This window comes from Ictidomys tridecemlineatus, chromosome 7, assembly GCF_052094955.1.
Source record: "Ictidomys tridecemlineatus isolate mIctTri1 chromosome 7, mIctTri1.hap1, whole genome shotgun sequence".
Lineage (NCBI taxonomy): Eukaryota > Metazoa > Chordata > Mammalia > Rodentia > Sciuridae > Ictidomys > Ictidomys tridecemlineatus.
This window is the reverse complement of record NC_135483.1, coordinates 107,550,807-107,570,138: the sequence shown is the minus strand read 5'-3', so window position 1 is coordinate 107,570,138 and position 19,332 is coordinate 107,550,807. Positions and strand designations below refer to the sequence as shown.

The following is a 19,332-nucleotide window of genomic DNA, read 5'->3' as shown; positions in this document are numbered from 1 at the left end:
GTATTTCCCTGTCTCATGCTGATTCGTGGCTGCTAGGGGGTTGCTATGGGTCCCCACGTAGCCTGACAGAGTCAGGGACACCTGGTGCTGCAGATCTCTCCTGTTATTTGTAGATAAACAACTTAGCAGGGTGGGAATGTGCCTAGGAGTGCTCTGTGGTTCTTTCCAAGGACAAAGGTCATGTCCCTTCCTTGGACTGGCTTTACTTTGAGGTAGAGGCTAGTTTTTCAGTAGCAGTTGAGCTGAGTATAATTACAATTAATTTTGTCTATTCCCATACCAGATAGATGTAAAAAGCCCTAAGAAACAAAGAGTTCACAAATACTTATTTTTATTTTTTATTTTATTATTTTTTTATTGGTTGTTCAAAACATTACAAAGCTCTTGACATATCAATTTCATACATTAGATTCAAGTGGGTTATGTACTCCCATTTTTACCCCAAATACAGATTGCAGAATCACATTGGTTACACATCCACATTTTTACATAATGCCATATTAGTAACTGTTGTATTCTGCTACCTTTCCTATCTTCTACTATCCCCCCTCCCGCTCCCAATACTTATTTTTAAAGAGCTACTTAGCAAGACCCTGTCTCAAAATATTGTTGGGCAATATTAAAACCTTTACCAACAAATCAGATTTTTTAAAAACTCTCCTGCTTACCAGAAATATTCTTGATTTAAAAAAATACAAAAATGAATGCTCTCTTTAAAATAAGTCACACCTGTATTTTAAGATTCCAATATGGCCCAATTTTACTGATGCTTTCTAACATTCTGATGGAATCATTTAATACGACTCCAAATCACCCATTAAGTTTAAAAGTGGCTTAAGTGCCTTGCATCAAAATTGTAAAAATCCCTGGCTATCCTTACTGGAGCCAGGCACATATAAAAGGAATGCACTTTGCTTCATACCAAATGCCCTGGGATTTATCACACTATAAAATCAAATACTTTGAGGTAAACTTTTACAAATACAGTTGATTTTTGTCCAGTGTTCACATAACAAAAAAATATATATATACTTTAAAAGATAAGTCTGATGTTAAGATACAACAAAGGACATCTTTTTTTTTTAACTATTTATTTTCTGGTTGTAGTTGGACACAATATCTTTAATTATTTATTTTTATGTGGTGCTGAGGATCGAACCCAGTACACACACACACACACACACACACACCACCCCCCACTCCCACCCACCCCCTGCTAGGGAAGTGCTCTACCACTGAGCCACAACCCCAGCAACCCCACAAAGGACATCTTTAACCCCTTCAACACAGGAATTCCCTTGTAACTTGCCAATGGTTGGTTATCTTGTTTAACACCAGATAATAATTCTATTAGATATATTTAAGACAAATATATCTTTGCAGAGGTGGGTTCCATCCTTACTGCCTAGCATTCAAAGAGTTAAAAAGGCCAAAAAAATGCATGCCCTACAACATGGCATTCAGAACATAAGCGAATTGCTAACACTAAGGGCACAATTTCTCCTCTACTCTTATTCTACATGGTCTTGCATCACAGTTGTTCCACTGTTGTAGCAATATACTTAAGTGGTAATGAACACTCTAGTGGTACAAGAAACAGAGCCAAATGAGACTGCAACCAAAGACAATATTGTGCTATTCCTAAATGTGACAACAGCTCAGACAATGGTAACCTGTGAGACCAAGGACTGTTTCCAAGACTCCTGGGAGCCTAGCAGAGCCCTTTATTTTTTAGGTTTTGAAAATTGAAAAGATGCAACATTTTTCTTTTTCTTATAATATAATCAAACCAGAATTTTTTTTTAAAGCAGCTCTGTCACTAAATGCTGAAACATGGTGACTCTCATGAATAAAGAAACTTTCACTGTATTTGGGTAAGAAGAAGGAAAAAAAAAAGTCCATAGCACTGCACATTATACTTTGGTTTCAAAGTTTCCAGTTGCATTTGTGAGTAAAGATAAGAACCAATTTTGTGTGGTAGAGAAAAGATAAACATGTTTTTTATTGAAAGGGTAAAGTTTCTGAGCTGGAAAGCTTGAATGTAAAAGATTAGGTATTATTAAGTTCCTCTGTTACACCCAGAACCTGAAATTCCTGAGATAGTTAAAACAACGCCCTACTGGCCATTTAGTTTGAGTGTGCCTTTTTTCCCCACATCCACACCAACACTTATTGCTGTTTGTATTCATAATAGCTGCCATTCTGACTGGAGTGAGATGAAGTCTTAGAGTAGTTTTGATTATGCACAAAGATTATTGTACTGCTTGTAAACTGATTTACAAGTATTTAAAACTTAGTCCCCAGTGAGGCCAAGAAGGTTTCTGATTCAGTTCTTTTAATATGATTCCTCTCTTACTTTATGATAAAAAATTTGTAATTTTGAAAAAAATATTTTTTTACTTATTTTGAAGCTTTGCTGGTTGATGGTGGAAAAATATATTCAGGAAATAGTTCAGATATTTTCCAAAAAGAGTAATAAGATTAGCTTATTAATAAGATAGTAATTTTGATATTTGCTTCACTATTTAAAGGTGATCGCCCTACTGGCCAATCAGTTTGAATGTGTAACCCGCTTAGGAATGACCAATCACCCCCGCCCAACCTGTTCCCGCCAATGAATGTGCTAATCACGTCTCAGAGTTGTTGTTCAATTTTCCTGCGCCTCATGATGATTTGTTCTGATGTATGCAAAGCCCACCGCCCTCTCCAGAAAGTGTACTTAAGCTCTGCTTGACCTCTGCTCTGGGCTCTGGGCTGCTCTCCCTTCTTGAGTGAGCAGGGAGCCCCAGCGTGCTAGAATGGGTCCCCAATAAATCCCCTTTTGCCAATTGCATGGAGCCAGTCTCTTGTGTGGTCTCTTTCTCTGACACTCCGCCGGACCCTTACATTATAGGGAAATTAATAATAGCACGCTCAGTATTATGTATTTGAACAACAATGTGAAAAAGAGAGTGGAAATGGAAAAGGAAAATTGTAAAGGGAAAATGACCTTTATATGTTTTTTATTTATTTTAATAACTTCAAGAAGCTGACCATTATTAAAAGATCCATGGTTTTACAAAGTCACTAAACCAAGTCTTACACTTCTTAAACCTTTAAGCTTAAAAATCTCAATAAATACACGGTATTTAAGTCCTATAAACAACTGGTTGGAAGTTTCATCACATGAGCATTATTTAAAATTCAACTTACTGACATATTGTACTTTCATGGATTACACAGAAATGTGTACAATAAGCTAAAGAATTTGACTAGGGGAAATAAGCTATAATTTCTAAATAGAGAAGTACAAATCAATTTATCACTGACACCTTTAAATAGTGAAGCAAATATCAAAATTACTATCTTATTAATAAGCTAATCTTATTACTCTTTTTGGAAAATATCTGAACTATTTCCTGAATATATTTTTCCACCATCAACCAGCAAAGCTTCAAAATAAGTAAAAAAAAATTTTTTTCAAAATTACAAATTTTTTATCATAAAGTAAGAGAGGAATCATATTAAAAGAACTGAATCAGAAACCTTCTTGGCCTCACTGGGGACTAAGTTTTAAATACTTGTAAATCAGTTTACAAGCAGTACAATAATCTTTGTGCATAATCAAAACTACTCTAAGACTTCATCTCACTCCAGTCAGAATGGCAGCTATTATGAATACAAACAGCAATAAGTGTTGGTGTGGATGTGGGGAAAAAAGGCACACTCATACATTACTTCGGGGACTGCAAATTGGTGCAACCAATATAGAAAGCAGTATGGAGATTCCTTGGAAAACTGGGAATGGAACCATCATTTGACCCAGCTATCCCTCTCCTCAGTCTATACCCAAAGGACTTAAAAACAGAATACTACAGGGACACAGCCACATCAATGTTTATAGCAGCACAGTTCACAATAGCTAAACTGTAAAACCAACCTAGATGCCCTTCGGTAGATGAATGGATAAAAAAATGTGGTATATATATACACAATGGAATATTACTCAGCAATAAAAGAGAATACAATCATGGCATTTGCAGGTAAATGAATGGAGTTGGAGAAGATAATGCTAAGTGAAATTAGCCAATTCCCCAAAAAACAAATGCCAAATGTTTTCTCTGATATAAGGAGGCTGATTCATAGTGGGGTAGGGAAGGGGAGCATGGAAGGAATAGAGGAACTCTAGATAGGGCAAAGGAGTGGAAGGGAAAGGGAGGGGACATGGGTTAGAAATGATGGTGGAATGAGATGGACATCGATATCCAAAGTACGTGTATAAAGACACAAATGGTATGAATATACTTTATATACAACCAGAGATATGAAAATTTGTATTGTGTAATATGAATTGTAATGCATTTCAATGTTATATATAACAAATTAGAATTAAAAAATTGAAAGTATAATATCTGTGCATATAAAGGTTATTTATCCTAATCTATACTATCCCAAACCTATTGTCCAAATAGGTAGAAATCTTTCTACATTAAATCTCACCTACTAAAATTTTTTTCCATGTGCCTTGAAATTGATATATATCATTGCTCATACAAGAGTGATAAAACACTGAAATTTTCACTGTTAAATTAATCATTATTAAGGGAAGAAAATATTATTTTACCTAACGCTCAGTTACTTTCCCAGGTAAAGCATCATTTTCCCACAAAAACAATCAGTGCAATCCAAAAGAAAATAAACTAGAAGAATGCAAATCCTGTGTTTCTTCTAAACATGCAAAGAACAAGTCAAACCATTTAATTTGAAGTTGAACTACTCTTCCTTTAAATGCATTGTTAAAGCTGGCCTTACTGAATGGCCACTATGATTTCTGTTCACCAAGAAGGTTTTCAACCCTGCTTTTTTATTTTTAAGAGAGTTGATTCCTTCCCAGGCCAAGAGAACCTTGCAGTGGCACCTGAAAAGTGTGAACTCACTCAAACCTACTAAATCTTCTTTGGAACTATGGAAATCCCCACCTTTGGTAGCCAGACTGCTATTCTTTTTTTTAAATTGGAATATAAAGTGGTGGTCACAATCATACAACTGAGCTATCTCTTTCTGAATTAACATTCTGGGATATATAGCCAATGGAAAAAGACGAGTGGAATGTAGATAACAGATGTGTGGTGAAAGAGGAACAAAGAACAGAGAAGTGAGGAACAGTCATGAAATAGTTCTAAAATTAGGTGCATAGCCAATCTTGTAATAGGAGGTTTCCTGACAAAACAGCTTGCCAGTAGAAAATTTAAAGGGACACACATGTTTCAGTTTCTACTTAGCCACCCAAATGCTGCCTTGCTAGCTTATAAAATGTCATAATGCTAACTGGACAATTTAAACCTTGGGGATCTTATTTTGTATTTGTTTGATCATTACATCAGGAAAAAATCTCTATGATGCATTTTTTCTTAGAATAAAATTTTCATTCTGACCATTGTCCTCCCACCACCACTACCCCCCAGATTAATTTATGGAAAAAAAAGTAGCAGGACATGCTACACCTGTGCATGAACCTGGAGTGTGGAGGGAGGGGGGAGAATATAATATGAACCATAAAAATATAGCAAATGTTTTTGACCAATCTATAAGTAAGTGGCCATCATGAAGTTATCAATGGCCTGATTAATATTATTACTCTGTCACACTTAATACTGTAAGGCTCACCGTACATGTAGAAAACAAAAACAGTTTCAGAAAGTATAAAAACTTAAAGCATTGTCCCCATGTATTTTATAAAAACAAAGTGTCTTACATTAAAATTAAGTGGTGAGCCATCACTTAAATTAATCATTATTAAGTGCCTGTAATCCCAGCAGCTTGGGAAGCTGGGCCAAGAAGATTGCGAGTTCTAAGTCAGTCTCAGCAAAGGTGCTAAACAACTCAGTGAGACGCTGTCTCTAAATAAAATACAAATAGGACTGAGGGTGTGGCTCAGTGGTTGAGTGCCCCTGAGTTAAATTCCTGGTACCCAATAATAATAATAATAATACAATAACAATAATAATAATTAAATTTAAAAGGGCTGGAGATGTAGATCAGTGGTAAAGCACCCTTGGGTTTACTCTGCAGTACCTCAAACAAACAAACAAACAAACAAAACAAACCAGTTCTGAGCTATACCTTTTCAACTCAATAAGGCTCAGCTATGTCATATCTTTCAGGTTACCAGCTCAGCTAATAGTGTTTGGCAACACTGCCCTCTGCTGAATATTCTTATTGGCATCTGTCATTTGTGCCAAATTAGTCCTCAATTTAGAAGCCTAACTGGAAGGTGGAGTTAACTTGGAAATCAATAGCACCAGTGCTCTCATTTATCCTTTTCACTGATGTCTTCTCCCCAGTGGGAGGCTTTGGCAACTTCCTCCTCAGCCAGGGGTGCCATAAAGCCTGGCCCAGGAGATTCCATTCTAAAAATACTGTTTAGAAGTCAAGGAAAAGGGGATCATCACATCCCCTCAGTGCATTTCCCCACTCTCTGCTCTGGGGTGGGCCCCTCAGCTTCCCCCTCCTGGATCCGCCTCCATTGAGGACCACATAACCAGTCTCAGAGTAGTGACAATGCTGTAATGGGGATGACCCTTGGGGCTCACAAAATTTTTGGAGGCATCCAGCAGTTTCTGGGAAGGCATACCCAACAGTTCAGTCATACAGGCCATTTGGTCCCCTTCACCCTCCCCAGGTGGGAGGGGGTAACCTGTCAAGAGCCCTGTAAAATGCAGCCTAGGCTCCACATATCAATGGGCATGGGGTACCTGTTCCAGAGTATCACTTGTAGAGCCTAGTAAAAACGTGACTGGATGTATGTGTAGACACACTGATGCGCCTAAGGAGCTAAAATCAATCACTCTAATACTGCTTCTACTGTGCTGCTTTAACAAAATGTTCTCGGGCTTAAGGTCACAGTGAATTATTCAGTTTTTGAGCAAAGCATCCAAGCACTGCTAATTTGTAGACCTAAGGCAGGCTAAAGCCCTGAAATTTACTCCTGTTGATGAACTCAGAGGTTCATACTCAGCAGTTCAAATGTCATGCAGATGTGGTTGCCTAAGAAGAAATTCTCCAACATGTGTATGACAAGGATTTAGATCTCCTTCTGGAACACCTGCTTCTCATTCTGCAGCACCTTCAGGGCCACATGCTGGTGGACTTTGTAATTTTAGGCCTTGACAACCTGACCAAAGTTCCCCTTTCCAATGACCTTGAGAAACTTATACATATAAGCAACATGATTGTGGGGCACCTGCACATGTAATCTCTGGTCATCATTATAGCCATCATTGTTGGGTTCACCTCTCATGCCCTGGTGCTTCGTTGCATTTGGACCAAAGTCCAAATAGTTACCATTTCAGAATAACTAAAAATCTCATGGTGTTCGAAGGCTGTTAAATTTTGCATATATTGCTTCATGGCTTGTTCAGGAGTCACCGGGGTGGTTTTTGCCTTCCCCATGCTTTCCATGGACTTCAGAGAGGTGGCACTCCCCTGCCATCCGTAAATGCTTTCCAGCTGCCGCACTGCACCACTGGCAAGCCCATTTTGCCCATTAGGTTATGTCGTGAGCACTGTGCCCTCTAGTTACTCTCATCCCCAAACAGTTGCTGATCTTGGATCTGTCCGTGGCTGTGACTGCTAACTTGGAGGTGATCCTTCATGGTGAGCTCAGTGCCACCAATCCTGTGGGCTGCAGCGACAGGAGAGGAGGCAGGGCGATGGGGTGGGGCGGGGCCCCCACACCGAGTCCCGGGAAAGCCTGAAGCTGGCGAACAGGGCTGTCCCCCCCCCTCCCCGCCCCCCGTCTGCATAAGTTTCCTCATTAACATGGCCGCTGGAGAGGAAAATGCACTTCAGGGCTGCCCTCTCCTCCGCGGGCCCCGCCCTGCCCCCTTCGCTGCAGCCCTCCTCCTCTTCCTCCAGCAGTTCCAACTGCCTCGCTCCCAACTGTACACCGCTGGCTCCCCGAGTCCCTCACACAAGGGCGCCAAGAGCTGGCTGTGATGCAAGGACCTACTAGCTCCAAATCCTCCTCCCAGGCTCGCGCGGGCACACTCACACACAAGCCTCATTTTTTAATTGGGGCGTGGGGTGGGGGGGATGGGGAGTAGCCGGGATTCCAGTAGGTTGAGTGGCTGAAGCAGGATCACAAAGCCACCCTTCTGCAGCTTTAGTGAGGCCCTAAGCAACTTAGCAAGATCCGGTCTCAAAAATACAAAATCAAAACGGGCTGGGGATGTGGATCAGTGGCAAAGCGCTTCTAGGTTCAATCCCTGTGCCTAAATAAATAAATAAAATAAAAAGGCGGGGGTCGGTGAAGAGGCTGTGGTTCAGGATATATTTCAATGGTAGAAGGACTCCTGGGTTCTATCAATCGTTCTGAAAAACATCAGCAAAAGTAGAGAAAGCAAAATTGTTAATGACTTCCTCCCAGCCCCTGGCTCCCCAGTGCCTCCGGGGACCTCACTGTACTTACCTCTATAGACCCAGGTGCACCCTCTGAGCCAGGGGCACTACAGCATCTGCTCGCAACCCCCTCCCCGCACCCCTGCGCGCTCCTTTTCCTCTCTCCTCTCGTCCGCTCTCTTCCCTCCCCCTTCTCTTCTCCACCCACTCCAACCTCCCACCTCCCCTTCCCCCTCCCCCGTCTCTCTTCCCACTCACCCACTCCCCTTCTTCTCTCTTCACTCCAGCGGTGGAAGTGGAGAGAGGGTTACAGCATCTAGGAAGCGCGGTCTGAAAGACTCTGCCCTCTACAGCGGAAGTTGTCAATAAATTTTAAATATTTTAAAAGTTATTTATGTCAGGAATACTATTATTCATATATAGTGTAGATGTATCTAGTAGAATTAATAAGCTATTGATGGACAACTATAATGAGATGACAGTGATCACATCGATCAAAACACAGATTGAAAGTGCCAAGTTCAAAAGGTCTCACTTTCGTCAGATCCGAAGGGAGAGTAAATTTCCTATCTGACCTGAGGCATTGCAGTGGCGTCTAGCCAAAATTTTGGCCAATTTTTAAGAAGTGCAAAACACTTAACTTGTTCCCATACCGGGAGTCGAACCCGGGCCGCCTGGGTGAAAACCAGGAATCCTAACCGCTAGACCATATGGGAACTGTTGACTAGGCCCTCCCCAGTTTCGTATCTGTCATTTACGTGTGCCTCTCTGCCACACCTCTCACACCAACTGCGCATTAACAGGTTCGCCCCGCCTCCGAGATTCATCGCGACTGCGGCTGCGTGAGCCCGGGAAGCCAGGACTCGGGCTGGAGTTGGAATCTCAGACTTCCCCGACCACCCCCACCCTGTCTGGCTGGGAGCTGGATTTAAGGTAGAAGCTCGGAGGACGAATGAATGGCACTTTGCCGTCTTCAGCAGTGTTAGCAGAGGTCGCAGTTTCATCTCTTACAACAGCATTGATCAGAGTAATAACTGCATATGTTCTTTGTGTACTCTCTTTGGCTTCAAGATTTCACCTTGTTGATAGAAGGATTTAAAAAATAAATAAAAATAACCGCTTAAGGAGCGGAGAGAGGGAGGAAGGACATCTCTCTACACAACCCCATCCCCGGTCACAGTACAGTTCTATTAGGCTTTTCACTGGCTACTCATGCTCAACGAGGCTAAAAATATTGATTCCCCCTTCCCCAACACAATTACCAGCGTTAATTGTGTTACCAGTAGAAAGGCTCAAAATTAAAATGCATAATGCAGGTGTACTGATGGACTTAGGTTAATGAAACACAATGGAAGCTCCAAAATTAAAATTCCTATTTACACTGATCATATGCAAAATAAAAGGTGGTGTCTTAGACCAGGAGTAAGGTGGATTAACTCCATATCACATGGTGGAAAAGTTGGGCACAGGATTTACTTGATACCCCATTGAAATCTCAAGTTTATGAAACACCAGATATTTCCCTTATCATCACATTAATTACAACCTCAAACCCAAAATCCTAATAACTGGCCGATAAACTCAACTCTACTTTAAAAATTGATGAAAGAAATGTAAGAGCTTGAATAAGGTAACTATAGCTTTCACTTCAGTCATTCACTATTATTCTGTACAGTTGATGTAGTTTTATTTTACAATTAAAAAGTTTTTTAAAAAAACAACACTACAAGCAAAGTTAAAGACAAACTGGGAAGAAATATTTACAATCTCATATTATGAACAAAGGATTACATCCTCCCACCACCCCTGGCAAAAAACAAAAACAAACAGAAAAAGAACTAGATATTGCTAAAACAATAAACCACCAGTAGAAAAGTGAAACAGAGTTCCCAGAACAGGAAATACACAACTGGCCCTTCAAAAAAATGAAGAATGTCTTTGCCTCACTCCTGGTAAGATAAAGGCAGGTTTTTGAAACAGACAGTCTCTTCCTAAACATATCCAAGTAAAATCTTTTTTACTTCCTGGTATAGATCCTGCTAAGGGCTACCTGTCTACTCAGGTGTTTGTCTTTGAGATAGAATCTCACTATGTTGCCAGGCTAGTCTCAAACTCAAGGCCTCAAGTGATCCTCCTGCCTCAGCCTCCCGAGTAGATGGGACAACAGGGGGGCACACATCACACTCAGGTAGATGTTTGTATTTTTATTAACTCAACTCATATTGTCCTGATCTGTTGGTCATGTACAATCTTCTCCTCTATCCAAGTCAATTCTGAGGATCTGGTGACCCTAAAGCATTACCTCTTATCCTTTCCTGCCAGTGTTTGTGCAGTATTTCATCATCCAGGAATGAGACAGTTGGCTCATCTATGAGGTCGTTCAATTGTTCACTAACATGAACAACCTTGTACTTGCTCTCTGGGGTGGGGGTGGGGGTTTCCTATGATAACATGGGCCTAAAAGTGGTTCCAAAGAAGGTGACTTTCATATTACTCAGTTTGGGAAGAAATGTTTATATCTCACAATGTGAACATAGGATTAAAAACTTTGAAATTCACACCTAACAAAGTCGAAAACATGAAGACCAATGACATTTTAAGGAGAGGGCATTAGCTGGTTTGGAGGTTGGAGCAGGGACTATTTATGAAGGAAGAATGCCTGAGAAAAGACAGCCACATCCATGAACTGCTGGGCTGAGTGCCTGCCTCTGTGGACACGGTCAGGCAGCCCCAGGCTCCAGCTGCTTGAGTTTCTCCTGGATCCCCCGGAGTTGGCTTCGACCCCAGTTGATACGGGTCTGGAGGCTAGCTATATCTGCAGCTAGCTGTAGGCCTGGGGGAAAAAAGTGAAAATGTCACCGTGGTATGATAGTATGACACATGACTCAGAAGCTCTGCCTGACTCCCCAGGGACTGCAAAGATTCCAGGCCTCTCTGGCATTCACACTATTTCTAAAATGTTCCTGGTATGGCAAATCATTGGCTGCTCCCAGACCTCACTGGACACACACCCATACCCTCACTTCTTTCAGGTCTGTGAGAAAATGTCATCTCTTCAGAAAGTTTCCCTGCCCACCTTATCATCCAGAAGAAATGAAAACCTTATGGATGGTAACACCTTCTCCATGGCCTCATTCCCTTCCTCCTTCCATCATGGCACTCCTTCCCTCCATCTTTTTTCTCTGTCCCTGAAAGTGATCCATACTCTGGATCCACCTCTAGGTAACTTTTGCCAATGTCTCTGCTATCTAGTCCTCCCTATCACCCAGTTTCCAGTCAGTCCTCAGTTTTCAGCCTCCCATTCACAGCAGGGATGATCACACATCTATTTCACTGCTCCCTCCAGGAAGCAACTTTCTCCTTTTGGCTTCTGGGACACCCCACCTTCTGGGCACTATTCCAGAAGTCTCCTCTCCCACACCTCCCATTCACACTCCCAGGCTTTCTTTAGATGTCATCCCGTCTCAGCTTTAACCCTGCACATCTGTGTCAACAAATTGTGGATTTAAACAACAGCATTTCGCAGCAGATTCTAAAATCTCTCTCCAGCTCAGGCCTTTATAACACTCCAGAGACATGCAACTAACCACCCAAACACTCCACCTGGGAATTTTTGGATACCATATAGCATATAAGAACACAGGCACAACCATTCTCATCTACCAACTTCCCTCCACCTACTGCCCTGCAGCATGCCCACTCCGCCTGCCCATTCCAGCTCCATCCTCCCAGGGTTGTGGGTGAAGACCATGGGTTCTCCTGAACTCTCTTACCCTTACCCATACATCCAATCTGTCAGCAAATGCCAAGGCCTCTCCTCTCAAAACATATGCAAGTTCCCACTGTTTACCTCACCTTCACTGGCTTCTCATTCCTGGATTCTTCTGGCACCTGCTACTTCGCACTGTTCTCCAATCTATCTCTACTCAGTATCTTAAAGGATTCCTGTTACCTGTGAGTTCTACTGCACCATCCTGTGGTCAGAGCCACCTCATGGTTCCGGAAGTCCTCATTAGGGCCTACATTACCAGGGCCTGGCCTTCCTGCCCTTACTCCTGGCACTCATGCTGAATTGACTCCATTCTAGCCACTGGCTCATCTCTGTTCTTCTGCCAATGCACCAAGAATATCTCCCCTTAGGGCTTCTCTGCATTGAACTCTGTTCCCCCAGATCACCCACACAGCTTTTTCTTCATCTCCTCAGACAGACCCTCCCTGGCCTTCCTTCATAAAATAGCTGCCTTAGCTCACTCCTATCCCACTCCTTTCTGTGATACTTTATTCACAGTTTTCACAGACTGACATTATATTAAAGGCCTACTCAATTATTTGACATTGCCTTTCTCCCCACCACAGAATAAAGTCTCCATGAAGGCTCTTTGTCCCTTTTGTTCCCCACTGTATTCTACACTGACAATAGTCAATGAGTACCTTTTGGGGAAAAAACAGGTATGAAACAAAAGTTTGCAATGGAGTAAACCTGCAAAGTCCTAACATGTTATTGCTCAAGTGCCCTCTGGTTAGAGAGCCAGAAAAATAATTCAGGGCCACATGGCCAAATGGCAGGATCTACTTACCATCCCGGAAGCTGGCTTGGGCCTGCCGCAGACTGTGAGGAACCAGGATTCCAAACCAGTTCAGGGGGTCCTGTGGGGCTGCAGAGGGCTCTGGCTCTGGAGTTTTGGTAGGGCCCTTGCGCCTGCGCAAAGCTGGAAAAAGAAAGGTTGAAGGTGGATGGTGTCTTACTACAGGACTTTGTTGTCTTAATGACAATGTTGAGCTTACTCTGAGCTCATGATTCTAAAAAACACTGAATGTTGGGAAATCCCCACCTTTTATGTTCCTAGATATAGCACCACCTTTCCTCTTGTGATTCAGATGATACTCTGTCCACTTCCTCATGACTCCCCAGTAAAACTCACAAATGATCTTGTTTTCCCTTGACAAAGCCATACACTGGTCTTACCCATTTTGCCTAATGTGCTGAAACATCTGGAAGGACCACCCCACCCCAACTTCCCATTCTTTGTCTCTCAAATAGTCAACTAGAATTATAAGCTTATTCCTCCAAAATAGTTAGGATAATAAGATTTTCTGTTCAGCTGAGAGCTCCCTTGATTGCAAAACTACCCCAACTGTAATGCAACCCACCTATATAACTTCTCAAATCCTCCCTATAAAAGTCTAAAGCCAAACCACACTACTAAAACATTCTGATCTACAGCTCAGAGGCATTTTGTCTTTGATATCGGGTAGGGTCCCTAGCAGGAGGAAGGGGACTCACCTGACTCTCTGGGCCCCACCTCCTCTGGAGTCTGGGCATCTGCTCTCACCACCCTGAAGGTCTGGAATCCGTTCTGGGTCTCACTGAAGGACAAGGGGAGATAGACCTTTGAGAGCCCTGGCCTGGGCCTGCACTCCTCCCTCCGCTGTCGAAGGTTCCTCACCTGGCACACACACAGACCTGGGGTTCCATGCGAGAGGCATACTGCAAGGGCCCTACAGACTTGGCACCCATTGCGTAGCGAGCCTTTGCGAGCGAGAGCCAGCCCTGAAGAGAGGAAAGCTGTGAGACTCAGTTTACGTCTGTGTGTTCTTCCCCCTTTCCCCAGGCACCCACCTCCTCCACTCGAGCGTTCAGCGCCCCCCTCTTCACTTCCAGCTCCTCCAGGTCTCTGAGCAGCTGCAGGAGAAGCGAGTCCAACTCGGCCCTTAAGTCGGGCGCCGCCATGGGCCAGGCACCCGCGGCCCTCAACTGGTCTGAGGCCCCGACCCGGAACCACCTCCTTCCTGGTCGCCCAATCACTGCCAGCTGCGCCGGTAGAACAGCCAATCGGGGCGCTAAACACGCCCCTGAGAAGCGTTCCCCACCGTAACCCGGAAGCCTCTGGCCTCCAGGCTCTGCTGCCCCATTTAACTGCAAGCTTGGTTCTGGAAACTGCTTGGATGAATTGGTATCTCTGGTTAGCTCCTCAAGCGAATCCGCCAACCGGACGGCGAGAGATAAAGGGGGTTATGAGTTACTTCACGAAGCGAATGAACTTTAAAAGCCGCACTACCGCTATGTAAAAAGGCGAAGTGGTATGACAACCATTTTGATTAAGGGAGCAGCGGCTTTAAACTTAGTGCCAGAGTCTCTAGGACTCAACTACCCAGTCATTCGTCTTGCCGCTTTTACAGTTGGTGGGCTGTTTTCAGCTGAAATTATGTTTTAGCGGCTTATCGTTTTAAAACTGGGCATCGTGCATTGGCGTAGTGGGTGGTGAAGCCGGAAGCAGACATCTTTATTAACGGCTTCCTGACTCCAACTGATTGGTTGCGACCCCTTCCGCTCTTCCGCCATCTTAAAATGGGGCATTCTTCTGACAGCGATAGACTCTGACGAAACCTCTAGCGACCTTTTTGGTTGAGGGCGGAAGTGAAGGCCGCGGTCGCGCCGACCACGCCCACAGGTTCTCGACTCACGTGGAAGCGGCGCTCAGGATGGTAGGAGGGATGTTTGAACTCCGGTTTGAGGGGTGGGGGGCTCGCAGAGGGCTGGGGTTATGGAATTGGGGTTTGGGGGCAAACAGTGACAGCCTTGAGTTCCCCAGCTGCGCCGTGAGGCCCGCTTGCGCCGCGAATACCTGTACCGAAAGGCCCGCGAGGATGCCCAGCGATCGGCCCAGGAGAAGAAGGAAAAAGTTCGACGCGCGCTGGAAGGTGAGCTACCCAGGCCCTGCAGGGCAAGACGAGCCATTTCAAAGACAGTGTAAAACAACTGTGTAAAACAAAATGCTAGATTGTTTGTGCTAGTGTGGACGAGCACGTTTTCAGTATTTACTGCCCGCTTTACTTTCCTGTGTTAAACCACGATGCAAAGAAAAGACCACGGACTCCAATTTAAATCAAATTAAAACAAGCTTGTAATTGTAACTCCTGGGGAGCTGATTCTCCCGAAGCCCGTAGGAATAGAAGACAGCACCGCAACTCGCTAGGAGCGCAGCTTTATAGCACAGAAAGTTGCAAAAAGAGGGGTAGGGTGTCTTGAGAACTTACAGATAACAGGATTTTGACAAGCATAACAGAAAGACAGGTAGTAGGTTAATGGTCCAGCACTTAGGGAGTAAATTTAGATCCCAACATCAGAATTTATGAGGCACCTCTAAAGAAGTCTCAGTAATTTATAGTAAAGCCGAAATTAACTTTTCATGCCTTTGTGAGGAGATAGCTCCCAATCTTGAGGGAATTAGGCTGGGTTTATCACCTGTTAGGTTTGTGAATGTTCCTTCCATGTGTTGGTGTCAATTACTTGGAATTTATGCTGAATCAGCATGTTAACTTTGTTTACAGTATGCAAGTTCTTTCAAAGTTTTAATTTTTTTTATATGATCTTATAAATTATCTCCCCCTTGGTGTTTGTTCTTACTCGCTTCAATATTGGGTTACAAGAATCTTAATCTTTAAACGCTGAAAGGATTTCCCCTTCCATGTGCAAGTGTGCTTCCAGGGCAAGCTGGAGAGCAGAGCTGGGCACACAGGTATTCTCAGGTTTAGTTCTGTACACCAGAGTTGGAGGGAGTGGTACTCCACAGCACAGTCCCCAGCCAGCCCTGCTTAGTCCACAAAGGAAATCTCTGACCCAAAGCCAGCTGAGGCATTTTCTGCATTATAATGAGTGGATTTGTTGTTGAGGGTTTTAGGGTTGCTGGCCTACCTTCTTACAAGGTAGGACATTTATGTATCTTTAAAAAATTAATTTTGGGAGACTGGGGATATAGCTAAGTTCATAGAATGCTTGCCTTGCATGCACAAGGCCCTGGGTTCAATCACCAGTACCAAAAACAAAAAATTAATTTTGGCCTGGGATGTACCTTAGCAGTACATCCTTGCATGCGTAAGACCCTGAGTTAGATCCCCAGCATCACAAAAATATTAATAATAGTTGATTTTGTTTTCATTATTAGCAATAGAACTGAGTACTTCATGTATGCTAGGCAGGCACTCTACTGCTAAACCCCCAGCCCTAAAAAAATTAATTTTTAAATTTTCATCTGACTATATGCTTGTGATAAAATACTCTAAGAAGTTTTTAGAGATTTAAGAGTCATAGAAAATGAAGTTCCCTGTGACCACAGATTGGCAAATAGACCAACCTATTGCCTTTCTTTCTCCCAATAATTCTGTATTGCCTCTGCTCAGAAAGGAGTAACATTTTTTTATCAAATTTGTATACTCCTGTAAGCTGCAGAGTATAAAATGAGAGCATTTTTGCTTATGTCTCACTCAGCCTATGTTTTTCCCCTACAGAAAACCGCCTGATTCCCACTGAGTTACGCCGAGAGGCTCTGGCCTTGCAGGGGTCCCTGGAGTTCGATGATGCCGGTGGTGAAGGTGACCATATATAGCATAGCCCTCCCTAACACTGAACCAACTCCTCTGCCCACTAGCCTCCCTAAACTCAGACACACTGGGTACTTGCCCACCTAAGGAAAGTTTCTGTGGAAACTGTTCCTGGAACTGTCCCCTAGGTGCCCTTGGGTCTGCATACATGGTACTATAGGGGCTTTCCCTAAGTGCTTCCAGTTCCATTTATACAACACAGTAGTGGTTGACTTATTTTCTGCTTTCTAATCATCTCCCCTACTGGAATGTCTGCCAGCTCAGGAGAATGTCCCTAGCACCCAGCATGACATTGGCACTCAAATGTTTCAAGTATTGCATTATTCAAAAACAAGGAAGAAATCACAAACACTTTAGATGTTTATTGTGAGGCAGATGAGTGTGTCAACAGAATCTAGACTTTTGCAAACATGGAAGATTCCATCCCTCGGTTGTACTTGTGCTTGGTAGCCAGTAGGCTAGTGGCCACCTATTAGCTCTTGTGAATGTGATGCATTCCCATCATCGAAGATTTCTCAGACAGATTTAGTTGTTCCCAGATTAGCAGTTTACTCCCCCAAAATTTTGAATTCTTGTCCCTTCATACTCCTAATAGGTGTGACCAGTCACGTAGATGATGAATATCGATGGGCTGGGGTCGAGGATCCTAAGGTCATGATCACCACCTCCCGGGATCCCAGTTCCCGCCTGAAGATGTTTGCAAAGGTATTGGTGGGCAGAAAGCGAGTGGAGACATCTAAGACTAGCATCCCTAATCTTAAGATTTAAGAGTCATAGAAAATTCCCCCACTGGAATGTTTGCCAGCTTCTATGACTCTTGATGGGCTCTCTGATCCATGTGCAGGAGTTAAAGCTTGTGTTCCCGGGTGCCCAGCGCATGAACCGAGGCCGGCATGAGGTGGGGGCACTAGTGCGAGCCTGTAAAGCCAACGGGGTCACTGACCTCCTGGTTGTACATGAACACCGAGGCACACCTGGTGAGGCTGGTGGGAGGGAGATGGGTCTGGAGGTCTCCTGAGGGCAGGTGGGGTCCCTGACAGCACATTTGGCCTTCACAGTGGGGCTTATCGTCAGCCACCTGCCATTTGGCCCTACTGCTTACTTCACACTGTGTAATGTGGTTATGAGACATGACATCCCTGACCTGGACACCGTGTCAGAGGCCAAGCCTCATCTCATCACGCATGGCTTCTCCTCCCGGCTGGGCAAGCGGGTAAGTCTAGGGACCTTGGGGAAAGAGTTGGGGACCAGGCCAGGTATTTGCTGCTTTCCTTCTTTGTACTCCAGGTTTCAGACATCCTCCGTTACTTGTTCCCTGTGCCCAAAGATGACAGCCACCGGGTCATCACCTTTGCAAACCAGGATGATTATATCTCATTCCGGTGGGTCTTTGGGCTTTGCCTGGGTTGGCATCCTGGCCTATGTGTCCTTCATACTATGGCTGAAGCACAGCATTTTCCAGCTCACACTCCTGCCACATTCTTTTCCTCAGGCACCACGTTTACAAGAAGGTAGACCACCGCAATGTGGAGCTAACTGAGGTTGGACCTCGATTTGAGATGAAATGTGAGTTTGAGGTTTATCCCACATTTAGAGGGGGTAAAGGAGGAGAGGTTGGTTGAGATGATAATGTCCTGTCCCTCTGTATCCAGTGTATATGATTCGCCTGGGCACACTGGAGCAAGAGGCCACAGCAGATGTGGAATGGCGCTGGCACCCCTATACCAACACTGCACGCAAGAGGGTCTTCCTGAGCACCGAGTGAGCCTGCTCTCCAGTCAGGATGTAGACTTGGAACCTGAGAGAGGGGTCCATCCCAAACGGGCCTTTCAGATCAGGTGTGGGACTATGGTGGGCTGGAGGGTCCGAATAAATTCTTTGTATTACACCTTCCACCTACCTCTGACTGGTCAGGATTGGTATCCTGTCAGGCTAAGCTTAAAAGGTAAAGCCCATGTACTCTCCTTGGGTAGAGAACCTGATAGCTGTGGGATGGACTCAGGCTTTATATCAACAAGGGGGTTAATATGATCTGATCTAGGAGGTTTGGTGTGGCTGTCTCCTTGAGAGTTGGGCCCTGTGAGTGCTAATAGAGTAGACACTGGTAGCTGGGTGAGACATTGTCACTGGTGACACACTGACTCCCATGTGAGCATGAGCCTGACTTAGAGGGCCTAGGCTGGGCTCAGTGTTAAACGAATGGGACCTCTCCCCTGCTACAGTCAGGTGGGACACCTTTCCTCCATTTACTGGAAAGAGTGATACCAATGGCCCACTTCAGTTCTCCCATGGGAAGATTATCCAAGGTCACATGGGGAGGGTCAGTGCAGCCCTGGGAGGTAAGGTTTTCTTATTGGCTTCTCCCAGTTTATGACCACCACCTCTCTCTGCCCGCATTCTCTCTCTGCACCCAAGGGCCCTCATCTTAAGCAGACTTGTTAAGATCCTGCATAGAATGCACTTGAGTTTACTAGGAGGAGAGGAATAACAATAAGAAATTTCTCAGGCAGGTAGGAGGGGGCCTGTAAGGAAACATGTCAGGCAGGGCAGGAGAAAGGTTGGGGGCATGGT

The 19,332-nt window shown here is 44.0% G+C and overlaps 2 protein-coding genes, 1 non-coding gene and 1 pseudogene across 4 annotated transcripts; 1 reads left to right on the top strand and 3 right to left on the bottom strand.

Annotated features, from left to right (window-relative positions):
• Positions 1–1,224: 1,224 nt before the first annotated feature.
• LOC120892751 (dual specificity tyrosine-phosphorylation-regulated kinase 2 pseudogene) lies at positions 1,225–9,901 on the bottom strand (annotated as a pseudogene). Its single transcript, XR_013424056.1, has 2 exons — positions 8,638–9,901; positions 1,225–8,352 (listed from the first exon to the last, which is right to left on the bottom strand). The product of XR_013424056.1 is annotated as a dual specificity tyrosine-phosphorylation-regulated kinase 2 pseudogene (transcript).
• Trnae-uuc (transfer RNA glutamic acid (anticodon UUC)) lies at positions 9,024–9,095 on the bottom strand. Its single transcript has one exon. It is a non-coding gene; the product is annotated as a tRNA-Glu (tRNA).
• A 976-nt stretch (positions 9,902–10,877) lies between the features above and the next one.
• Vma22 (vacuolar ATPase assembly factor VMA22) lies at positions 10,878–14,167 on the bottom strand. The gene is made up of 5 exons (XM_005315858.5): positions 14,000–14,167; positions 13,827–13,930; positions 13,664–13,746; positions 12,957–13,088; positions 10,878–11,212 (listed from the first exon to the last, which is right to left on the bottom strand). Exons 1-5 carry the CDS (start codon positions 14,108–14,110, stop codon positions 11,100–11,102), a joined length of 543 nt encoding a protein of 180 aa, XP_005315915.1. The 5' UTR covers positions 14,111–14,167; the 3' UTR covers positions 10,878–11,099.
• Positions 14,168–14,255: 88 nt separating this feature from the next.
• Imp4 (IMP U3 small nucleolar ribonucleoprotein 4) lies at positions 14,256–18,660 on the top strand. The gene is made up of 9 exons (XM_005315857.5): positions 14,256–14,865; positions 14,973–15,081; positions 16,669–16,752; positions 17,357–17,466; positions 17,606–17,738; positions 17,820–17,974; positions 18,049–18,143; positions 18,254–18,327; positions 18,414–18,660. The coding sequence occupies exons 1-9, from the start codon at positions 14,863–14,865 to the stop codon at positions 18,524–18,526; spliced, it is 876 nt and encodes a 291-aa protein (XP_005315914.2). The 5' UTR covers positions 14,256–14,862; the 3' UTR covers positions 18,527–18,660.
• Positions 18,661–19,332: the final 672 nt, after the last annotated feature.